This window comes from Marmota flaviventris, chromosome 11, assembly GCF_047511675.1.
Source record: "Marmota flaviventris isolate mMarFla1 chromosome 11, mMarFla1.hap1, whole genome shotgun sequence".
Taxonomy (NCBI): domain Eukaryota; kingdom Metazoa; phylum Chordata; class Mammalia; order Rodentia; family Sciuridae; genus Marmota; species Marmota flaviventris.
Window position 1 is genome coordinate 44,150,387 of NC_092508.1, and position 22,083 is coordinate 44,172,469.

At 37.1% G+C, this 22,083-nt stretch overlaps 1 protein-coding gene across 2 annotated transcripts; it reads right to left on the reverse strand.

Annotated features, from left to right (window-relative positions):
* Positions 1–878: 878 nt before the first annotated feature.
* Positions 879–21,000, reverse strand: C11H2orf88 (chromosome 11 C2orf88 homolog). 2 transcript variants are annotated; one of them, XM_027924975.2, is made up of 2 exons: positions 20,765–21,000; positions 879–4,793 (listed from the first exon to the last, which is right to left on the reverse strand). In XM_027924975.2, the coding sequence occupies exon 2, from the start codon at positions 4,619–4,621 to the stop codon at positions 4,316–4,318; it is 306 nt and encodes a 101-aa protein (XP_027780776.1). In that variant the 5' UTR covers positions 4,622–4,793; positions 20,765–21,000; the 3' UTR covers positions 879–4,315. The 2 variants fall into 2 exon arrangements, with proteins under 2 accessions (XP_027780776.1, XP_027780777.1); XM_027924976.2 differs by lacking the exon at positions 20,765–21,000 and adding an exon at positions 5,430–5,474.
* Positions 21,001–22,083: the final 1,083 nt, after the last annotated feature.

Genomic DNA, 22,083 nt, shown 5'->3' on the forward strand with positions numbered 1-22,083 from the left:
GAGGATAGGACAATTCAAAGATCTCTTGAGATTCTCAAGTTATTATATCTATTTGAAATGGGAAATTTGGCTTTCAGTAAGTAGTGATTTATGTTTTGGCTAAACAAACTTAGGTGTGGATTATAAAAAATAAAGACCCTGATATTTTTTTGAGGATTCTGTGGTAATGCATCATAGAATTTCCTTTATGAGTGTATTTTGCAGTAACTGGGTTACTATAGCATAAGAGTTCCTTTTGTATATATTAGAAATCTTGGTCAAAAAGAAAAAGTTCTCATGAGGTTCTCTCTCCAGTATTTTAACTCAGCTTTGGTCTTCCCTAAAATAATTAGAATATCTTCCCATGGGTGAAAATGAAGGCATTATTTTTTACTTACAATATTTTCTAATTTGGCAGAATAAGGACCCCCAGTCTCTAAGACAGAGATGCTCTACTTTTTATTATTTAAACTTTTGTGTGATAATAGTTAAAAGTAGTTTAAAATATAAGTATCATCAATAATTGGTACTATTGACAAAATAAGTGTTTTTTAAGGTATGTAAGGCTTTAAAGTTCTAGTTAAGAATAATTTTTAAATTAAAGGTCAGTTTATCATTTATTTGGTAACTTGTTCTAGTTTTTCCTTAATTCCACATCCCTCAGAAACTAAAAAAATTTCAGGTGTGTAAGAACAAAAACATAGAAAGACATCAAAGATTATGGATTATACCCTTCTTATGAGATTTGAAGCCCAGAAGGTATTGCTCAGTTCTTAATCTATTTGACATGGTTTCTTCCAAAAAATTCAGGAACAGATCTGAAATAAAAATGTCATGATATCGGATATTTATATTCATATCTTTAAAGCTTCTAAATTGAACCCAAATGATTCAAGAAATTATTTGTATAAGTGGATTTTTATTCACTTTACACTTGTTAGCAATACAGAAAATGTTGTCTTTTATGTTAAAAAATGTCAAAGTATACAGCATTGAAAAGATTTTCCTTCAATTAAATAAGAACTTATAGCTATGTAATTGCAACTGTATAGTTACAAAAAAAAAAATGTTTTCACAAAAGTATTTGGAAAAAAATATACCACTTTATAACTAATTCTTACAGGGAAGAGAATTTGTTAACAAAACTTGGGTTTTGTAAATTAAAGTGCAGGTAGTACTCCTGAAGGCATGGCTTATTTGTTTATGTAAAGACAGGATGAGGGCATTATGATTAAACCAGGAATTTGTTAGAACTTTTCTTTGTTTTGGGAGTTGCTGAGGGTTGAACTCAGGGGCTTGTGCATGCGAGTCATGCTGCTCTACCACTGAGCTACATTCCCAGCCATTTTATTTTCTTTTAAGACAGAATCTCACTAGGTTCCCAGACTAGCTTCAAACTTGAGGTCTTCCTGCCTCAGTCTTCCATGTGACTGGAATTATAGGTGTGTAACACCACAGCCAGCAAAATTTTATTTTTACTGTTTCTTGACATTACTTAAATGCGTCTGTAACTTTTGATTTCTACAATGTGTAATGCAAATGTACACTTCCACACCATCTCAGAATACCAATGATTTTTGAGTAGGATGTATGAGTACCATGCTATTTTTATCATACTATAGTATTAAGGCGGTTTGATATAAATTATTCCTTTGGGATTAAGATGATAATCATTTTTGTCGCCTTCAATATGCCTTAAGTGCTGATAACCACAGGCAGTTTGCAACAAACTGATAAAGCAACTCAAAGTGGAGAATTCTAGGTCCAAAGGCATGAAAGTTAACGGTATGTAAGAGACAATTGGGAAAGCAGCAGTGGGGCACATTGTGGGGTTGTGTGACTCTGTAAATAAGGGATTGGTGTGCTTGTTTTCTAATGATCAGCCTCCACAGTTGCCACCTGGAGGGTCTTTGTTGTGCTGGTAAGTGTGCATGGGCCCTTACACCACTAATGCTCCAAATATGTCCTTTTCCAGTAGCTAATAATTCTCTCCAGTATTCTATTTTATAGGTCTCCTCCTTTCTCAGTTGCCCTATTTTTTATGAAAAAATGAAGTAAAGCCCATGTTTCAATATGAATGTATGAAGGCAAAATTTTACCAAAACTGTTCTTGTCATCAAGGCCAAACTCTTAGTAATTGTCACATGCACTATAAATTGTTTACTTAGCTATCTTCCCATCTGGTTTATCCACTAACTCACTGATTATGTAAGCCCGTGGCTCCTTGTTCATGGGTTGACATATAATACAGCAGCTTTTAGATAACTCTTAGATGATATATACATCATACTCTATGGAAATAAAACTCAGGGCAGGGGTGGTGCTCAATGATAAAATTTTACCACCATAGTGCTGAGAGAGGGTGACAACAGAGATCAGACTTCTAGCTAGATATGGATCTTTCAGAGATTCCTATTACACTCTGGGAAACAGGGGCAGAGGGCAAAGAAGGAACCTGAAGTTAAAATATTTAGTTATACCCAAACCCCACTAATCTATGTCCCCTATGTATACTGAAAAATTTAGTGACATAGCTTTGTATGGCTTTGTGTTCTTACCACAATATTATAGTATAGATTTAATTTATATCTTTCCAATAGCAAATGACCTTGCAGCAAAAGCATCCTTAGTAATATATAAAACAGAAAACATCCTCATCTAGGTTTTTGTCTGTGTCATTAGTATAAAATCAAAAAACCTCAAAATTTTCTTCATGAGCTACAAATGTACTTTGTATTTAAAAACTTTTTGTCGGACTACGACTTCAGGTCTTTCTATGAGGAGGATTGGTTGCTTTTCTATTATACAAATTGCAAGATTACAAGTTGAATAATCAGGCATCCCAAAACCACTGAAATTTGGGACATCACTTCATATCCCTTCCTGTGCACATGTAACTTGAAGAATTCACTGATTCAATTTTTGGTTTCAAAGTATTGCTTTAAGTTAGAGGTGTAGCTTTCTGCCTGCATACAAAGCCAAATATATATTGATCTTGAAGTCACAAGCCTTCTTCTACCTCCTTTAGATTTCAGTGACATTGGTGTATCTTAATAAAAGGATTTTTCTTTCTAATTTAATTAAACTATGTAGCAAATATTAATAGAGATAATTCTACAGACTCAGTCCCATTTTTCCTAAAAGTTTTGTCTTCTCAGTATCTTCCTCCCCCTCTCCCAAATCATGTTACCATTGATCTTCAAACAGTTATGTAATGTTTTTTTTTTTCTCTAAAGTGTGTACGTGATAACAGTAAAAAGAAAAAAGCCTAATTTATGAAAATCGCATAGTGTATGGCTAAAAATGCCCAATGGGCACATATTACTACTAAAAAACAAGTACTGCTTCTTGGAGGAATGTGTTATTTTGTTCTGTAACACAACTGTAAATCCTCATGCATTATTTGGTCCCATGTAAACTGAATGGAATTGCTCTACTGGTCAGTAAAAGTCTGGGAATAAGTGCCACCTGTACCCACATCTGCATCTCTGAAACAAAGGTTAACACACAATTAATACCAGGTTTTGCTTTCTACCTTACTGACTTGGCTTCTGTTATTTTAAAGATTTTGGATTGTTGTTTGTAAAAGGAACCTAGGACTTCTTAATACAATGCAATAAACATTAATGTCATGGCTTCTATAAATTATATCTTTAAAGATGGCTTTACACATAGTCTGACTCATTCAATAACAGTTGTAGTTAGGGCCCTGAGGTTCAAGGTGGTAGTTATGCTTTTCATCTACAAAAATATATTAAGAACAGGGTTCAAGGTGGAACTTTTCTACACAGGTTGTATTCTAATCTTAGGTCATAGGTGTTGAGAAGTGGGGATCCTTGACAAATGGTTTTGGCAAATGATCCACAATGAATCACTATGATCTGAGTGCCACTCCCTTGCCAAGGCATTATGGGGGAAAAACCTTTTCACATCTGGGCTTTTTTTTTTTTTTTTTTTTTGGTATAAATTAACAGACATGGTTATTTTAAAGAAGTGACTTTAACCATTTAGAACCTGGGATACTTTTAGCATTTTCTTTGGTGGTGCCATTATGCCTCAGGAAGAAAGTGGTGTGACCTCCAGATGATTACTGGGTGCCACAGGACCTCGTTTGGCCCTTGTATAACCAAACTTCAAAAACCAGCAGGTAGAAATTACTGTTAACACAGAACTGCTTAAAACACATTTCATCTTAGGTTTTCCTACACCAGTGACATTATCATAGACAAGTTTCTACATCCAGATGGAGTTATTTGTACTTATATGCACACCAGCGTTTGCTTCTGTTTCATGTATTTAAACTAGCACCAACTATATCCACAGGTCAACAAAGTTGTCATCCTACAGCATCAAGGCCCTCGCTGTCACTCTCAATGTATGGGATGTCATAGTACTTGATGTTATTGCGTGCCCACTGCTGCAGGGCATCATGCAAAATTTCCTGGGATAGACGGTGTGCATATTCAAGCACCACAATGTTGGGCACTGGGGGTTTCTTCACTTCCTCATTGACATGAACTGGAGAAGGCATCCTAGGTAGAAATTCCTGTTCTGGCATGAAGGTTTCTTCATTCTCATCTTGCTTCTCTGGTGCAAATGTGGTAGGAAATGGAAAAGTTTGCTTTGATTTCATGCAGCCCATGTTGTAGAGGTGTTATGACTGAGTGAAGGAGAGCAGCAGCAAGACTACTTCAGCAGCATTTTGGGAAGACAGTGAAGGTCTGTCCACCACAAGATGTGGACCAGTGCTTTCTCTCGCCAGGCCACTTGGTAATCAGTGCTCCCTTTCACCACTCTTCACTCGTAGTGTTTATCTGTCAAGAGAAGGGAGTTTTCAGTTGTTGATGGATTTTAATTTATTTATTTATAGTAGTGCTGAGGATTGAACCCAGTGCCTCACACATGCTAGGCAAGCGCTCTACCACTGAGCCCCAGCCCCAGCCCCAAGAGAAGGGAGTTTTCATTTTAATTCATAGAATGCAAAATAATGTAAGATTCATTGACATATTGGTACCCTGTAAAAATTCTTTTCACCAATTTGGTCCCTTGGAGGAAATGTGAAGTAACAACAAATAGCTTTATCTTATCAACTGAAGGGAAAAGAAATCAACAAAAATGGCAATTTATAAAACAGGAAAATGTTTTTTCAAGCTTTTGAAAATTTTATAAAACTAAAAATATTTAAACTCATTTATAACAGCAATATAGCTCCTGGATCAAATTCTAGACCCCTATTATCAGAATGCAGCCCTGCTCATTTGTTTTATGTATTATTGCTGCTTGATTTCATGCTATGATGGCAGGATTGAATACTTGTGACAGAGTGTGGCCTGCAAAGCCTAAAATATTTATTACCTAACCCTTTACAGAAAGCGTGTGCCAACCTCTGATCTTTCTTTGTCAAGGGAAATAAACATATCAAAGTCTGATTTTGTTGTGAACTTACAAACCTGCATATCTTGGACCGCTATTAGTCAGGCTTTGTTCCCTGGTCAGATATTCACAACTCAGTGGTCCTTATACTAGGGCCAATCAAACAACACAGGTTAGACACAGCAAAGTCAGTTTTTTTAAATGAATTAAATGTCTCTATGAGATTATATGTAAAGCTTATATTTATTTAAAATAGGTGTAAAGGTTTCTCCTAAGTATCCTACCCTTACCTGATGTTTGGACAGTAAGTAGGCAACAATGCTTCTGTGCTCCCCAAGTAGGTGCTGTCACTGGATAACTTCTCTTAAGCTAGAACTTCATGATAACTAAAACAACACTGAACAGCTTCACTGTAGAGAGAACCAGACATGTGAGAGCACAGGAAAGTCTCTATGGATGAGGTTAACTGTTCCCAGTTCTTTTTAATTTTAGGACTCAAGACAATTCAGTTAAGTGTTTCTGATACAAGTGATCCCTAAAAGGCAAAAGCTAGCATATGCCTAATTTGCTTTTCTAACTAAGTGTATAAAAAATAACCTTTACCATGTTTATTGCTATATACTTTTTTGGCTTTCTATGAATTCTACCCAATTTTCTCATTATATCTATTCCTGATAAGGATGATATACTGGTAAAGGGTCCTTCTGCTTTTAATTACCTTTAGTTCTATATTATACCCTGCTTCCTGCTCAATTTCAGAGATGTATTTCAATGGGGAAGAAAGAACATGTGTGATATCTGCTTTGTTTACTGGACTGAACTGCTTGAAGAGAACTGTCTTGGTTCTTCATCTCCAGCATGTATCTATTTTGTACTGTGAGGAACAGTTCAGGGACCCAGACATGGTTAACATGAAAAAGTTTACTTAGAAAACTCAATGGGTGTCATAAATAAAAGGCTGTGCGTAGAATCATCAGATTATCCTGTATATTCTAGGATCTTTGGTTTTGTATAAGCAGCTTTTTCTTGCCAATACAGAGTAACTAGTACCAGATTTGCCCTCTCACCTGGACAAAATACAGGTATTTTCAGAATGAAGGAAAAGCTGCTCAGTACTGTAATTCCTTGAGGAAAGGAGGACACAAGACATTTAATCCCATAATTGAACATCCTAGGGTTTTACTTGGGAGTATCTTCCTTAGAATTATCACAGAGAAGTTGAGCCCAAAGACAGACAGTGTTAATTCTACTGAGCTGAGGAAGCAGAGGTTTGGGTTACTGAAGCATCAAATTTATAAGACAGAGTTTATAAGAACCCTAGGAAAGGCAGAAATTTGCTAAAGGACTCATCAAGGATAAGGGCTGGGATGTGTATATGTAGGAAAATGATCTGCAGGGCCTAGTAAGAGATCGCCTGCTCTGGGACTTCGGAGTTGAACAGTGATACCAGATGTTCTACAGTACTGGGAATCCTTGGAGTTGGAGAGCACCCAAAGTGGAGAGACCCCATCGAACATTTGAGGCTTTAATTACTGCCCAGGAAATGTGATGCCTTAGGAATCAGGGGTATACCCTAGGAACAGGGGTTGGCAAAGGTTTTTGTAAAGAGATAGTATATGACAGGCTTGTGAGCTATATTGCTATAATCTGAAGATCCTCCCCAATTTATATGCTAAAACCTAATCCTCAAGTGATAGTATTTGGAAGTGGTGTCTCTGGGAATTAATATTAGGGCATCAGTGCCCTTATAAAAGAGGCCCCAGGAGCTTCCTTGCCCTCATTGTGAAGAAAAAAGGCACCATCTGTGAACCAGGAAGCCAGCCTTCAACAGACAAAATCTGAGTATACTTCCCAGTCTCCAGAACTATGAGAAAAAAGTTTGTTGTTTCTAACCACCCAGTCTATGGTATTTTGTTATAGCAGCATGAACAGATCGAGACAAAGTATATCACAAGGACTCATCTCTACTACTGCACAAAAGCAGCCACAGAAATATATAAATGAATGGGTATGCGATAAAACTTCATTTGCAAAAATAGCTAACCATAGACCATGTCAGAGTAAGTTCAACAGAAATAATCTCACTCTAACAAAGACTAAAAATATTTATAGAAAAATGACATAATACAGACTCCATACAAAGTATTATTTGCGATGTAAATAATTAAATGCAAAAAAGCAGGAAAATGTAACCCACCATCAAAAAAAAAAAAAAAAAGCTGTTAGAAACAGACCCCCAAATGGCCCAGAATTTTTAATTAATAGAGCTTCATAGAACTTACTAGAAACTTTAAAAAGTTAAGTATATAAGTATATTCAAGGACATGAAGGAAAGAAAATAGAAACTCAAAACCTAAAATATACAATATCTGAAGTGAAAAATTCATTGTATGGGCTATTAGATGTTGCAAGAGATTAATGAAGTTAATAAATAAATGTGTATACACACATATACAGATAATCTGAAAACTGGGGGGGGGGGGGATTTTAAAACTGAACCGAGCAAAAAAGATAACGCACTAAAAAGATAATGCAAGTATGACCTTAAAGCAGTGGAGAATGAGTATGTTTAACCCAGAAGAAGACAGGAAAGGGGGGAACATTGGAAGAAAATGGAGCAATTAAAAAACAAACAAGATGACTAACTTCCACAAAAAATATACTGTTTGAAAGGGGAATGGACTAAAAATTCCAATTAAAAAGCAGATGTGATCACGTTAGTTAAACAGGATCCAGACCATTCAGATATGGTCAACAGATCCAAGGCCATACATTGAAGAAAGCATAGTCTTATGATCAAATAATGTGAGAACTGAGTATCCACATTAAAGAAATAAAAAACTGGACAGATATTATAGCCTTCACAAAAATTAACTCAAAGTGTTTCCTAGACCAAAATACAAAATGTAAAACTGTAACACTCCTAGAAAACAACATAGGGGAAAACCTATATATAACCTTGGGTTATATAATAAGTTTGACTTTGCTAGAATATGAACTCTGCTCTTCATAATACATTGTCAAGAAAATATGAAGACAAGCCACAGACGGAGAAAACATTGTAAAATTATATTTGATAAAGAACTGTTATACAGAGTAACCCAACAAGAATATGAACAACCTAATTTAAATTGGGCAAAAGATCTGAGGAAGACATGAAAAATAAACAAGAAAAAAAACATTCACCATCATATGCCACTAGGGAATTGCGAATTAAAACAAAGAGTGATACACTACTACAACCTGTTAGAATGAAGAAAATCCAACACACCAAATGCTAGTGATGATGTGGAACAACAGAGCTCACATTCATTGCTGGTAAGAAGGCAAAAATGGTACAGTCACTTTGGAAGATAGTTCAGCAGTTTCTCACATAACTAAACATACTTTTACTACATGATCTAGCAATTGCTCTTCTTGGTATTTACCAAAGGAAACTTGTGTCCATCTACATGCAGATTTCTTTATTCAAATTTCTAAAACTTAAGAGCAACCAAGACACCCTTCAGTTGGTGAATGAATAAACTGTGGTGTATCTAGATAATGAAAAATATTCAGCTTTAAAAAGGGATAAATAATTAAGTCATGAAAAGAAGAAACCTTAAATACATATTACAAGGTTTAAAAGGCCACCCTGAAAGAACTACATAATGATTCCAACTATATGAGAAATAAGGCAAAACTACAGACAGTAAAAAGACCGTGAGTTAGGAGGGTGGAATGGATAGATTCAGTGTAGATGATTTCTGGGGCAGAGAAACTATTCTACATGATACTATAATGATGGATACATGCTGTTATATGTTTGTCAAAATACATGAACTCTGCAAAACCAAAAGTGAACCTTAATAAAGTATGACTTAGGGTGAATGTGATGTGTCAATATAGGTTCATCAATTAAATGTACCGCTCTGATGGGGGATGCTAATGGTGTGCACTTGGTGGATACATAAAGTTCAGTTTCTCTGGGGGCCTAAAACTGCTCTTAAAAAAAAAAAAATCAGCTTTTGGGGGCTAGGGCTCAGTGATAGAGCGCTTGCCTAGCATGTGTGAGGCACATGGTTCCATCCTCAGAACCACATAAAAATAAATAAAATAAAGACATGCTGTTTATCTACAACTACCAAAAAAATTTTTTTAAAGTCAACTTTAAAAACAAACCATGTGCTCTCTATAAGAGGTGTACTTTAAATATAAATATGTACAGAACTAATAGCTTCAAAATACATGAAGAACTAAAAACTGGTAGAATTAAAGTAGAAACCCCAGCACAATTGGATTTAAACATTGCTCAGTCAGCAAATGATAGAGTATCCAAAGAATACAGGTTTGAACATTATGATCCAATGTGAATTAACTGACATTAACTTAACAGTTATATTAACAGTATCTCAACAACTAATACATATTCCTATCAAGTGCTTATGGAGCATTCATCAAGACAGACTGAGTACATAATGGTCTCAACAGATTTCAAAGATTTGAAATTTTAGAGTATATTTCCCAACCACCCTAGAATTAAATTAAAAATAAATGATAGTAAAATAGTCAGAAAGGCCCCAAATATTTAAAAATTAACCATTTCAAAATAATTAATGGGGTAAATAAGAAATCACAAGGAAAATTAAAATCATTTCAACTATATAATAGCCACAATATAATGAAGTTTTGAAATGCATCATTAAAACTCAGATGAAAATGTATAGACTTAAATGCTTGAAATAGAAAAGGTTTAAACCAGTTATCTAAGCTTTTACCTTCAGCTAAAAAAAAAAAAGTAAATTAAACCCAAAGTAAGCATAAGAAAGGAAAGAATTGGGGTGAGAAAAATAATAGAAAATCTAATAGCCCAATAACAAGAGCAGAAGTCAGTGAAGCAATGGAATCAATAGTATTTATTTAAAAATATCAGTAAAATACACAAATCTCTATTCATAAACTGTTCAACAAAAATAAGAGAAGTTGTTATCTAAGATTGTGTAGTGAAAAAGACATTGCTACAGATCCTGTGTACATTAGAAATATAACAAAGAAATAATATGAACAATTTCATGCTAATTCCAAATTGCCAAAACTAGCATAAGAAAAGAAAATTCCATAGCCCAATATCAGTTTAAGAAATTGCATTTGTAATTTAAATCTTTCCCCAAAGGACCTTCTCAAATGGCTATACTAGAATATATAGAATATATATTCTATCAAATATTCAGGAAGAACTAATATCAATCTTACCCAAATTCATTCTATATAAGGCCAAGATGACCCTGTACCCAAACCCAAAGATAGTACAAGAAAACTCAACTTTATGAACCAATATTTCCCATTAACACAGACCCAGGTGTTTTAAGTGACAGATTAAATCTAGTATATATGAAATGGTTAACAAAATGTGAGATTTATACCAGCAAGTCAAGAAATGCAGTCTAATATTGAAAAGTCAAACTTTTCAACATATTAACAAAAAGATCAGATTCTCAACAGAAGCAGAGCACATCTCCAAAAATAACCATTTCATGATAAAAATTCTCAGCTAAGTAGCAATAGGAGGGGTGTCTTTAAACTAACATCAAACAAAAGGAATGACTGAATGCTTTTCCCCTATCATAAAAAGGTAATGCTGTTCATTCTCATTTCTATTTAAAATTCTACTAGCAGTCCTATGAGAAGGAAGTCCTATATAAGAAGGAAGGAGGGAGAAAAGAAATAACTAGCATAAGTGGCGCTGGAAGAAAAAGAAAACTGCAGAGGACATGATTGTATATATAAAAAATCTTACAGATTATTTCCCCTTAAATTACTAAGATTAATGGGCAATTTCATCAAGGTCTGATGATGTAAAATTTATATATATAAAAAATTAGCTATATTTCTATCTGCTTAGTATTTATTTGAAAGATAAAATTAATGCCATTGCAATAGTCTAAAAATATGATCACAGGCATAAATTTAACAAAGCATATGAAGAAAACTATACTGCACATTGTGTATGTTGGATACGAAAAATAATATTATTTTTTTTTTACCAAGGAAAAGTAAAGAATGTAAATAGGCAAATACTGTTTGTTATCTGGAAAACTTAATATTGTTAAGATATCAGTTCTCCCCCCCAAATTAATGTATATATTCAATGCAATTCCAGCACACCTTTTTGTGGATATTGACAGACTGATTCTCAAATCCTATCAAAATTCCTGCAAAATTTGCTCTACATATAGACATACTAATGCTAAACTGTATATGTAAATACAAAGAAAAGTATAAAAGTTGAGACAATTTTGAGAAAGAACAAAGTTAGAGGAGCCATATTATCTACTTTTAAGAATGACTATAAAGCTTCAGAAATCAAGACAATGTTACACTAATAAAAGGCTAGACACAAATCTGTGGAATAGAACAGAGTCAAGAAATAGGCCGGACACAGTGGCACATGCCTCTAATCCCAGCAGGTTGGGAGGCTGAGGCAGAAGGATCACGAGTTCAAAGCCAGCCTCAATAAAAGCGAAGCGCTAAGCAACTCAGTGAGACCCTGTCTCTAAATAAAATACAGAATCGGGCTGGGGATCTAGCTCAGTGGTCAAGTGCCCCGAATTCAATCTCCTGTACTCCCCACTCCCCAAAAATAAATAGACCTACACAAATACAGTCAATTGATTTTTGACAATGGTGTAAAATTAATACAAAAAAGATAATCTTTACAATAAATGAAATGATTAGACATTTGTATATCCCCAACCCCTGCCAAAAAAAAAAAAAAAAGTCTACCTCTACCTTGTGCAGTCATCCATTGCATCTATAGGAGATTGGTTCCAGGACCCCCTGAGTATACCAAAATCCTGAAGCCCCTTATATAAAAATGATAATATTTATTACATACATCCTCTCATATACTCTAAATCATCACTAGGTTACTTGTAATACTTAATACAAATGTAAGTGCTATGTAAATACTGTATTGTTTTGGGAATAATGATAAGAAAAAACTTGCATTTGTTCATCACAGTTGCAAATTTTCTTGCAAATATCTGAAAATCTATGGACATGACACTTGCAGATACATATGCTGACTATATAGTTCAGACTATATAGTCTAAGCCACAACTCCAGCCCCAAAATTTTCAGTTTTGATGTAGTCCTGTTTATCAATGTTTTCTTTCATGGTTCATACTTTTGGTGCTCCATCTAGAAACTGTAGGGCTAGCTGTAGGACTGGGAGTGGTGGCACACACCTGTGATCCCAGTGGATCAAGAGACTGAAGCAGGAGGATCCCAAGCCTCGGCAACTTAGCAAGGCCCTAAGAAACTTAGCAAGATACTGACTCACTGAAAAATAAAAAAGGGCTGGGGATATGGCTCAGTGGCTAAGCACCTGAGTTCAATCTCTGGTACCTAAATAAATAAATAAATAAATGTAGGGATCATTAAATTAAGTGTAAAATGTAAAACTGTAAGATTTAAGAGAAAAAAAAATGTGATCTTGGGTTAGACAGTTTCTAGACAGAACACTAAAAGTATGAACCATCAAAGAAAACATTGATAAACAGGACTACGTCAAAACTGAAAACTTTTGGCTGGGGTTGTAGCTCAGTGGTAGAGCACTTCCCTAGCATGTGTGAGGCACTGGGTTTGATCCTCAGCACCACATATAAATAAATAAAATAAAGGTCCATTGACAACTAAAATATATATATATATTTGTTTTAAAAAACTGAAAACTTTTGCTCTGAAGACAAATGCAGTTTAGAAAATGAAAAGGCCAGCAAATATTTAAAAAGTTTGCAAATCTATTCTAACAAATGACTTGAATCTAGACTATATAAATACTGAAACTCAACAGCAAGAAAACAACCAGGTTTTTAAAATGAACAAAAGATGTAGATGAACATTTCACCCAAGACCAACTACGGATGGCAAGTAACATGAAAGATGCTTAATATCAGGATGCTAATAATCAAATAGTTAAGCCATAAGGGAAATGCAAATTAAAGCCACCATAAGATGCCACCTAATAGAATAGGTAAAGTAAAACATGTATAATACCAAGCATACTGAGTACCAGTACAACTGGAACTCACACATTGCCGGTAGGAATGCAAAATGGCATGGCCACTCTTGAAAACAGTTTGCCAGTTTCATATTATAAAGTTCAAACAACCATTTACCATATGGCCCAGCAATCTCACTTGAGAGAGATAAAAATCAGTGTTTGTATAAAACTTTTGTACAAATGTCTGTCACGGCTTTATTGCCAAAAGGTGGAAGCAATAAAGACAGTGACACGCATCAGTATAAGTCTTAAAGGCATGCTAACTGGAGAGGTCAGTCTTGGTAGGTTGTATGATTCTATGTATAGGACATTCTGGGGAAGACACACCTCTAGGTACAGACATCAGATCTAGGCCCAGCAGGGGCTAGGGTAGATTGCAACTACAGAGGCAGCAGGAAGGAGCTTTTGAGGGGTAAAGGAACTGCTTTTTCCCAACTGTGATGGTGGTTATAACAAATCTACACATGTACTAAAACTCTTAGATTTGTTCACCAAAGTTACTTTTACTGTATATACATTTTAAAAGGTATTTTCCAAAACCACAATAGTATCCACACTAAGATTGCTAAAATTGAAAAACCTAGAGTGCTTCATGTTGGTGAATATGGAATGCATTTATTGCTGGGGGGTGTATCTACTTTTAATAACTATTTGGCTGTTTCTTAACAAAATTATCCATGCTCTTTAACCTGTGAACCAGCCATTTCATTTCTAGGTATTTGTCTAAGACAAATGGAATATGTCTGTATATCAGTGTTCATGGCATCTTTATACACAAATAGTCAAAGCTTGAAATGATCCAGATTTCCCTCAGTAGGTAGATGGATGAACAAATTAGGGCTATCCTTAAAATGGAATACTACTTGACAGTTACTAGAGAATGAATTATTGACATATGCCACAACATGGATGAGTCTCAGAAACACATCAAGCTGGTACAAAAGACTGATTATATTTCTACGAATTGCAAGATTGGACGACACTAACTGCATGAAGAGAAATGACAGTAGTGGTTTCCTTTGGGTGAGAGGTAGTAGGGCCTACCTGAAAGGGGGAATGAAAGAACTTTCTGGGTGATAGAAATGTTCTATATTTTGATTGGGCAACTGATTACATGGGTGTATACATTTGTTAAAACTTACCAAATGATAATACCCTTGACATCTGTTATTTCATTGTAATTTTTATTTTAATAAAATGTAGGATCAATTTTTGAGAACATTCTGGGATACCCAAATCCAGGGGATTGATATATATTTATACCTCAAAAAGACTGTTTGCTTGAATTGGTCATACCAAGTGTTAAAATCTGTCTGAAGTTCCAGTTCTTAAAGTGATTGGGCAGAATCCAGAGCACAGACCAACTCATGGTGCCATATGCCTCTAAGACAAGGCCTGTTGTTTCCTTCCCACTGGCCTAAATCCATCCCAAAACTCAGCAGAGATATTCTGGTAGGAGTCTACTCTTACCTCCAGTTACCAGTATAATGTTTTTTTCACTTCCTTTGGGAACATTATTGCTTTGGTTTAAAATGATGGCAATAAAAGAGAAACCAATTTGAAAATCGGATTTGAAAGTCCTTTATCCTAAACAGTGCTGTTCCTGAACTTGCAGCTAAAGAGTGTGGGCATGGGGTGGGGTAGAGTGGGGAGAGGAATACAGAATCTCATACAAAGAACTAGATTAGTAAGGTCCGTAAGATTTGACCCATTACTAGGTTCTTTAGTTGGATCACATTTCTGGATTGTTTATAAGGCATAGTACCTACATAGTAAAATGCATTGTCAACCTTCAGCTAATTTTGCTATAATGCAAAAAGGATAGAAGACTACTGTTCTTCAGTTTTTCACCACTTTAGTGTACTAATTTATGTTTGCCATCTCTAACTAATAGATGAAATAGGCAAATATGTCTGTTTCTATGACAAGCAATTCCATTAGCTTGTGACTGAGGCAGTTGTTTAAATTCGTTAAAAACACACCTTGGTTCCTTAAGAAACAGAACTGAGTTTCAAACAGCATGTTTGTCATTATTCTCTGATAATGGGTACTAAGGGTATATTTTCTTTCTTGAAGGGGTTCATGAAAATTGGACATTAAATGGAGGACTCTGTACTGGGAATATTGAGAATCACTGGCTTGGGGACTATAAATTCACAACAGGGTCAAATAGATATGGACTCAATTTAAATTTAATGTTCTTTTTCACCAAAAATGCAAAAGCTAGAAAATATGCATATGATTTCAATCAATTTGGAGGTCACCAAAAGAACATCACAGTAAAGTCTTTGGAAATCAAGTAGCTGGTTTCCTCCTCTGGCTTATTGGGCACATGCTGTGTGCAGCTGCTCACCCACAGGCAGTCTCTGTGAGATAGCTCTTCATGTGTCACACTTGGGGCTAAAGAACCCAAGTGGAGGGGGAGAGAAAATAACATGGTTAAGTGAAAGGACAATGTTTGAGATAAACCTAAGTGGAGGTTGGGTGTATGGTTTTATATGTTTTGAGCTGGGCTCCACCTCAGATGGTCATAAAAATTGAGATCCAATGTATACAGTATCTATAACTCCCTAGGAACAGAGAAGGTTTTCCATGTTGTTTGCCTTCCTTGTCTCTCAAGATTGTCACCTAAACCTACTAACATCAAATTATAGTGCTTTGTTTATATTTTAAGATTATAATTAAGGAAGGAAATATAATCTAAGAATGCCAACAGTCATTCTGAGATCAGAATCAGGTGATACATGTCCTAAATCAGGGGTGAATACTTCGTCTCACTTAGCAGGTTCTCCAGGTGGAGAAAAGAACCAAGCCGGCATTTCTCTCAGACTCTCTGGGCTTTACTCTGCGTACCATATGGCTTTACCTGACCACTCCTATTTATGATGACAAATATTGAACTTAAACTGTAGCAGTTCCCACAGTATTGTAATATTAATCCTTGCAGGAAAATGAAAAGTAGCTCCTGACCAACTTGTTAGGAAAATCTGATCTAAGCCAGGCACAGTGGCTCATGCCTGTAATCCCAGTGGCTCTGGAGCCTAAGGCAGGAGGATCACAAGTTCAAAGACAGCCTTAGCAATTTAGAGAGGCCCTGTCTCAAAATAAAAAAATAAAAAGGACTGGGGATGTGGCTCTGAATTCAATCTGTTACAAAAAGAAAAAAGGAAATCTGATCTAGTACCTTTGCACACATTTTGTCCATTAAGATGGTTAAGATGGTGCATAAGTCCCATATTCTTACCATCTCCTTGAGTCATATTTCTTTTGTGAACTCCTGTGCATACATACATAATTAAATCTGTGTTTTAATCATACTCTCCAGCTTTTATCAGTTTGATTCATAGGCCTGAGTCACTCAACCAAGCAGAGTAGAAGAGGTTTTTTTTTTTTCCCTCCACTATAAATTAAATTGTAGTCTTTATGTTATGTAGTGAAACCAATTCAAATACTTCAGAACAGTAGGAGGCATAAATAATAGAGTGTTAAGTGCCATGCACTAAATTAAATTTCAGACAGCAGTGTGTTTAATTTTGAACACCAAGAAGAACCCACTCTAATGTGGAGACATGCGAGAGCATAGTATTCAAAGACACTTGGACTCTTGGTCAAAGAACCAAGAATTCAGAAAATTTTGCTATTTAAAATTTAATAATTTCTTTATGATGCATATAATACTATACTTTTTTCCTAGGGAGTTATTACAATTTTTATGCCCATGGCTGATGGTTCGGTATTTCAGGGGAGGAAAGTTACAGTTAATTTAAACATGTTTAAAAAATTCTTTTACCACTGGATTTCTCATTAATCCAAGGAAATGTCCTCTCGAATCAACCTAATCCTGCCACACTCAGGCTCATTTCCTCCTTCTAGCCCTTTCTTAAGCTGAAACACCACCTCCCCCTTATCTCCACCCAGCACCTTTCCCTTCTTCCCTACTTAAACCAAAGTAGCAAGCTTCAAAGATATGGACACCCCCATCTCCTCCATGCAAACTTCCTAGAATTGTACTAGCCTTTCTTAGAATCCTCTTCTTGAACTGGTGTCTAGACCAATTACTTTATAAATATTGTCTTCCCAAATGAGATTAAATATTCCTCACAAGTAGGAGTTGCTTTTTCTTATTTTGCACAGAACAGTTCTCTACATTAAGGCACTTAATGAATACTTATTACTGTTTGGCCATTTATCAAATATCCATGAGCATGCAGTGTGTGAAACACTGGGAATAAAACACTCGACTTCACACAGCTCTACCTTTCCCAGAGCGCTCACATGGAAAAGCCATAAACTTGCAATAATGTTTGGACCAGTGTTTTGTGTGGCTAGTGCAACGTTTAAAGTGCTCTGAATTAGGATTCCTCTGAGCTGGGCATTTCACTCTCTAGTCACAGGCCTCTGTTGCACCCTTGTGCACATTACCAATCCAGCTTCACTAATTTGCTACCTTCAGCCCCTTGTGAAACACTCCTAAGGAATAAATTAATTCTTAAAATACAAGGCTCTTCCCATATTAGATGATTAGAGTTATTTATCCAAACTTTAAACATCATAGAACCCTGAGTGGTTTTCTCTACCACCAATTTGGTCCATATTGTTCATTGTACTCTTGCTATGGAAAACAGGCCCCCATTAAAGAATTCTCAAATCCAAAGGCAGATGGTATATTAGTTAATTAGAGAAAGAAAACAGAACTGTTTAGCAGCTGTTTTGCTGCTTTAAAAGCAAATGAGCTTCAAACTGAAAAAGATAGAAACCTCATTAAGTGAGAACTAAGGTGCAAGCAGAAGCAGCCACTTTAAAGCCAACAGGTGACTTCTAGTGACTCATTTCCAAGGTTGCAAGAGAATCTGCAGGTGTGAGCACAAGGATACAGCTAACCTGGAGAAGGAAGGAGGTCTCCAGAGGCTGGAGTCACACACACAACCTCTCATCCCAAGTGTTTTTATTTTGTAATACTCAGAATTGAAGAAAAGAAAATTCCTAAGCATTATATGCCAGTAGTCTGACATCAATCTCTGGCAAACTCCAAAACTTAATGATAAATAGGCAATACTTTTTTTTTTGGGGGGGGGGGGCGGGGATGGAGATTAGAGATATCCAAGAATTAGCAGTTCACTAAAAATCATTTTAAAACTAACATCATTAAGTCTTTGTTATAGATTAGGGAATACCTAAGGTCTTTATTGTTAGCAAGACATTTGATTAAAATTTTTCTCATTATATCTTTATGGGCAAGACCAGTCTGTGGACTAGAACAGTTTATGAACTATAACTGACTGACTTATTAAAATAAGTCAAAATGCTGAGTTCAGCTGATTCATTAATTTCAACAATATCTACTACTTAGAAGCAACTATATCTCCAACCAGTACTATATTTGGCACTTTCAGTATGCTGAATTTTCACAACCACTCTGAAAGGCAAATGTTACTAACTTCATTTTACTGATATGGAAAAGAAGCTTCTCGAGGATATCAATCTAGTAGATTTCAGGAACAAACTCCAAAACCAGGTTCCAAAAATCCAGGGCCATTTCTACTATGCTGTAGGCTTCTAGATGAGCCACCTTCATAGCAATATGTTATCAGTGACTTGAATGTCTGCTGAATAAACTCACTGAATGTCCAGAATTAATATGATGAATGTCACAACCATGGCTAAAAATATCTAACAGAGTGGAGATTGGAGAGAGTTTCAAAGTAATATAAGCCAACAGAACAAAAATTTCAGATTTGAGAAATGTTAAATTGCACAGTTTAAAAATTAATAAAGCCTACCTTAATAGCCAAGTGTGGAGGTTCGGTTTTAAGTCAACTTTGGAGTATTTATTTGAAGATGGGAATTCATTATACTCTGAATAATGACTTATTTACTTCATTGTGGTCTAAGGATCTTTAGCACAAGAAGGGTCTTAGGTAAGGAAGGAAACAATGATCATCTATTAAAGATACCATTTTCTGACTTCTTGGCACCTAATCTACATCTTTAATTTCATCTTCACAACCATCCTCTGGGCAGATGGAGTGTATTACCATTCCCATTTAGCAGATAATAGATCCAAGACCCAGAGATCTGAAAGGCTGTCAAATAGACAAAAATCTTAATTTAGACCTTTTATTTCCTAACTATTTTTGGTCATGGACCCTTTTCAGATTCTAGGTGAAAATTTTAGATCTTTGCAAAAAAAATAAAAAAGGCCTTCAAATAATTTCAAAAGTTGGAAGATTATTGGCAAAAGTCAGACTAATGAAAAACAAGTCCAAGTAAGCAGTTGTTGGGTGTAAACAAGGTCTTGCTAATACTAACCTTCAGGAGAGATACCTCAAATTATATTTAACTCCCTGGCACTGAAGTGGAGTGTGGCTGGTCTGTCAGGAATGCTGCAAAAGGGAGATTAAAATGGACTGGAGGATGGTCTATGATTTTAAAGTATCCTTTTGCTGTAAGATTGTGGGCCTAAGTAATTTTGCTTGATGGCAAAGTTAAAAACTCAAGTTACTATTTTTCCAGACCATTCTGCCATACCTAAACAATGTAATTTCCCATTTATATATGATAGCTAGATCAGGTAATAGAAAGCAATTTCATCCAAAGGAAAAAAAGGATTATCCAAGTGTTCATCTTGGTTTGATTTATACTTTGTCATAACGAAATAGATTCCGTATTCCTATGAATTCTTATTTAACAATCTCTCTAAGAGAAACATTATATACATCAAATCCCCAAAAGATGGAGTCTTTGATATGAGTATTACTAGCTTATAATTTTATGTTAAACTACTTCCATAAAGAATGGGGAGAGGAGTGTCAGAACAGAGACAAGGGAAGCAACTCCCATTGCCCTGCTTTGCTCCTCAGTTCCTTTGCTCATGGCTGAAGATCTAACCAGTTTACCGGCTTGCTTTCTCATTGGCATTATTTCTTCTCTAGAGTCAGCCTCTCACAGCTCCTAAGAGCACAAGAGCTAAGACTTTGCTCATCATATGCCACTCAGAGCACAAGCCTGACAGCTTGACATATGAAAAAAATTTGACGGACAAACCTTTTACCCGAAAATCTTCACTCTTCAGGTGGGAAGGAAGGTGAAACTGTAGCTCATAAAGAAATACCTCTAATTGAGGGCTTAGAACAAGATGAAAGGGGTGGGGGCTAACTCTCCGCAGTTCGGGAACTGAGATGTGAAGCTCAATCCAACACAGTTGGCCGAGAAATATCTGATTTAATTAAAGCCTCCTGTAACTCATGGGTTTCTGCCATTGAAAAAGCAATAGGGTACAGCTGACAGACTGTACACAGACTGTACACTGAGCACAGACCGACAGACACGCGCGCGCCCCGGGGACCCACCTCCCAGATGTTCACTTACACCACACATCACCAGGGCAGCTGCGCGGCCATCGCAGGTGTGCACCGCCCTGGGGACCCTGGAGGCATCCGGCGCTCGGAGGGCTGCGTGCCGGGGCCAGTGCCCGAGCTCCCGAGCAGGCGCTGCTCTTGGGAGGGGGCTTGCTGGCGTCAGGGCACGCGGACGCTGAGGCCGAGCAGGGGCAAAGTGCAGTCTGTGGCCGGGCAGTGGCGCCGCCTTCCCACAAACGCCGGGTTCAGTCAAGTGGCAGCGTTTGGAGGACGGGGCGTCCTTCGGTCGCGCTCCCGGCCCCTCCTCCTGCCGCCGCCGCCGCCGCCGCACCCGCCGCACCCGCCGCGCGCTCGTCACGGGTTCGCGCCCCGCTCCCGGCCGGCCCCGCAGGTGGCAGCCGAGGGGCGCGCGCTCCCCCGTACGCCCTCTGCGGGCAGCACGCGAGTTCCGGGAGGCGGCGGGGTGCCGTGGTGAAGTCCGCAGGCACTAGGTCCGAGCGCGCGGGACAGTGGGTCCCAGCCACCGCGCTCACACCCACCCTCAATACACTATCTGTACTGCTGCCACTTCCCCAGCAGGAGCTAGACTGCCCAAGAAATTATGAAAGCTGAGTGAGCAAGTCACTTCACTACCCTGTTCCCTTTTGGGAGCCACTTGAGCTATGATTTCACTTGCGCTCTGCACTGGTTTAAAGCAGGCGCTGTTCCCAAGGCCCCTTGGAAGTCACGTGGCCCTTGGAGCGAACAGGTGCTCGGCCATGGCGCTGTACCTGTTCAGGTGAGCTCCAGCAGCCTCGCTGCAGCCTTCCTTTCTAAGCCAAAGATTCTGGCTCCCTGGTTCAGGCTATAAGCCAACTTTGACCCCAGGCCCACAATAGGCCTAGGCCAGGACTGCCCTTCCTAACTAGTTTGCACTGTAAGTATGCAGAGCACACTGCTTAAAAATTTACAGGATGCATCCGTTTTGCATTTTTCAGGCGTGTCTCTCCTTAATTAAATGTCTCGAAAAGCCATTTTCTCACTCTGAAGAACTGAGCCGCCACTACCTCAAAACACGGCCACTATTCAGTTACACTTCTCTGCACATTTCATGTGATGCCTGCATCTGTCCAGCATGATTCCCAGCAATAATAACAGCCCCAAGAGAACTACAAAAGAACCATTATTTTCATCGTGTTCTACAATGAATTAGTCAATGCAAAATTCATGCCTGAAGGGACCTTAGTGATCATTTCACTTGACTACTTCACATTACAGATGAGGATGCTGAGACCCAGAGTCCAGCTGCAAAATTAAACTGGGAAAAGACTGGAGCTTAAAAAGTCTGCA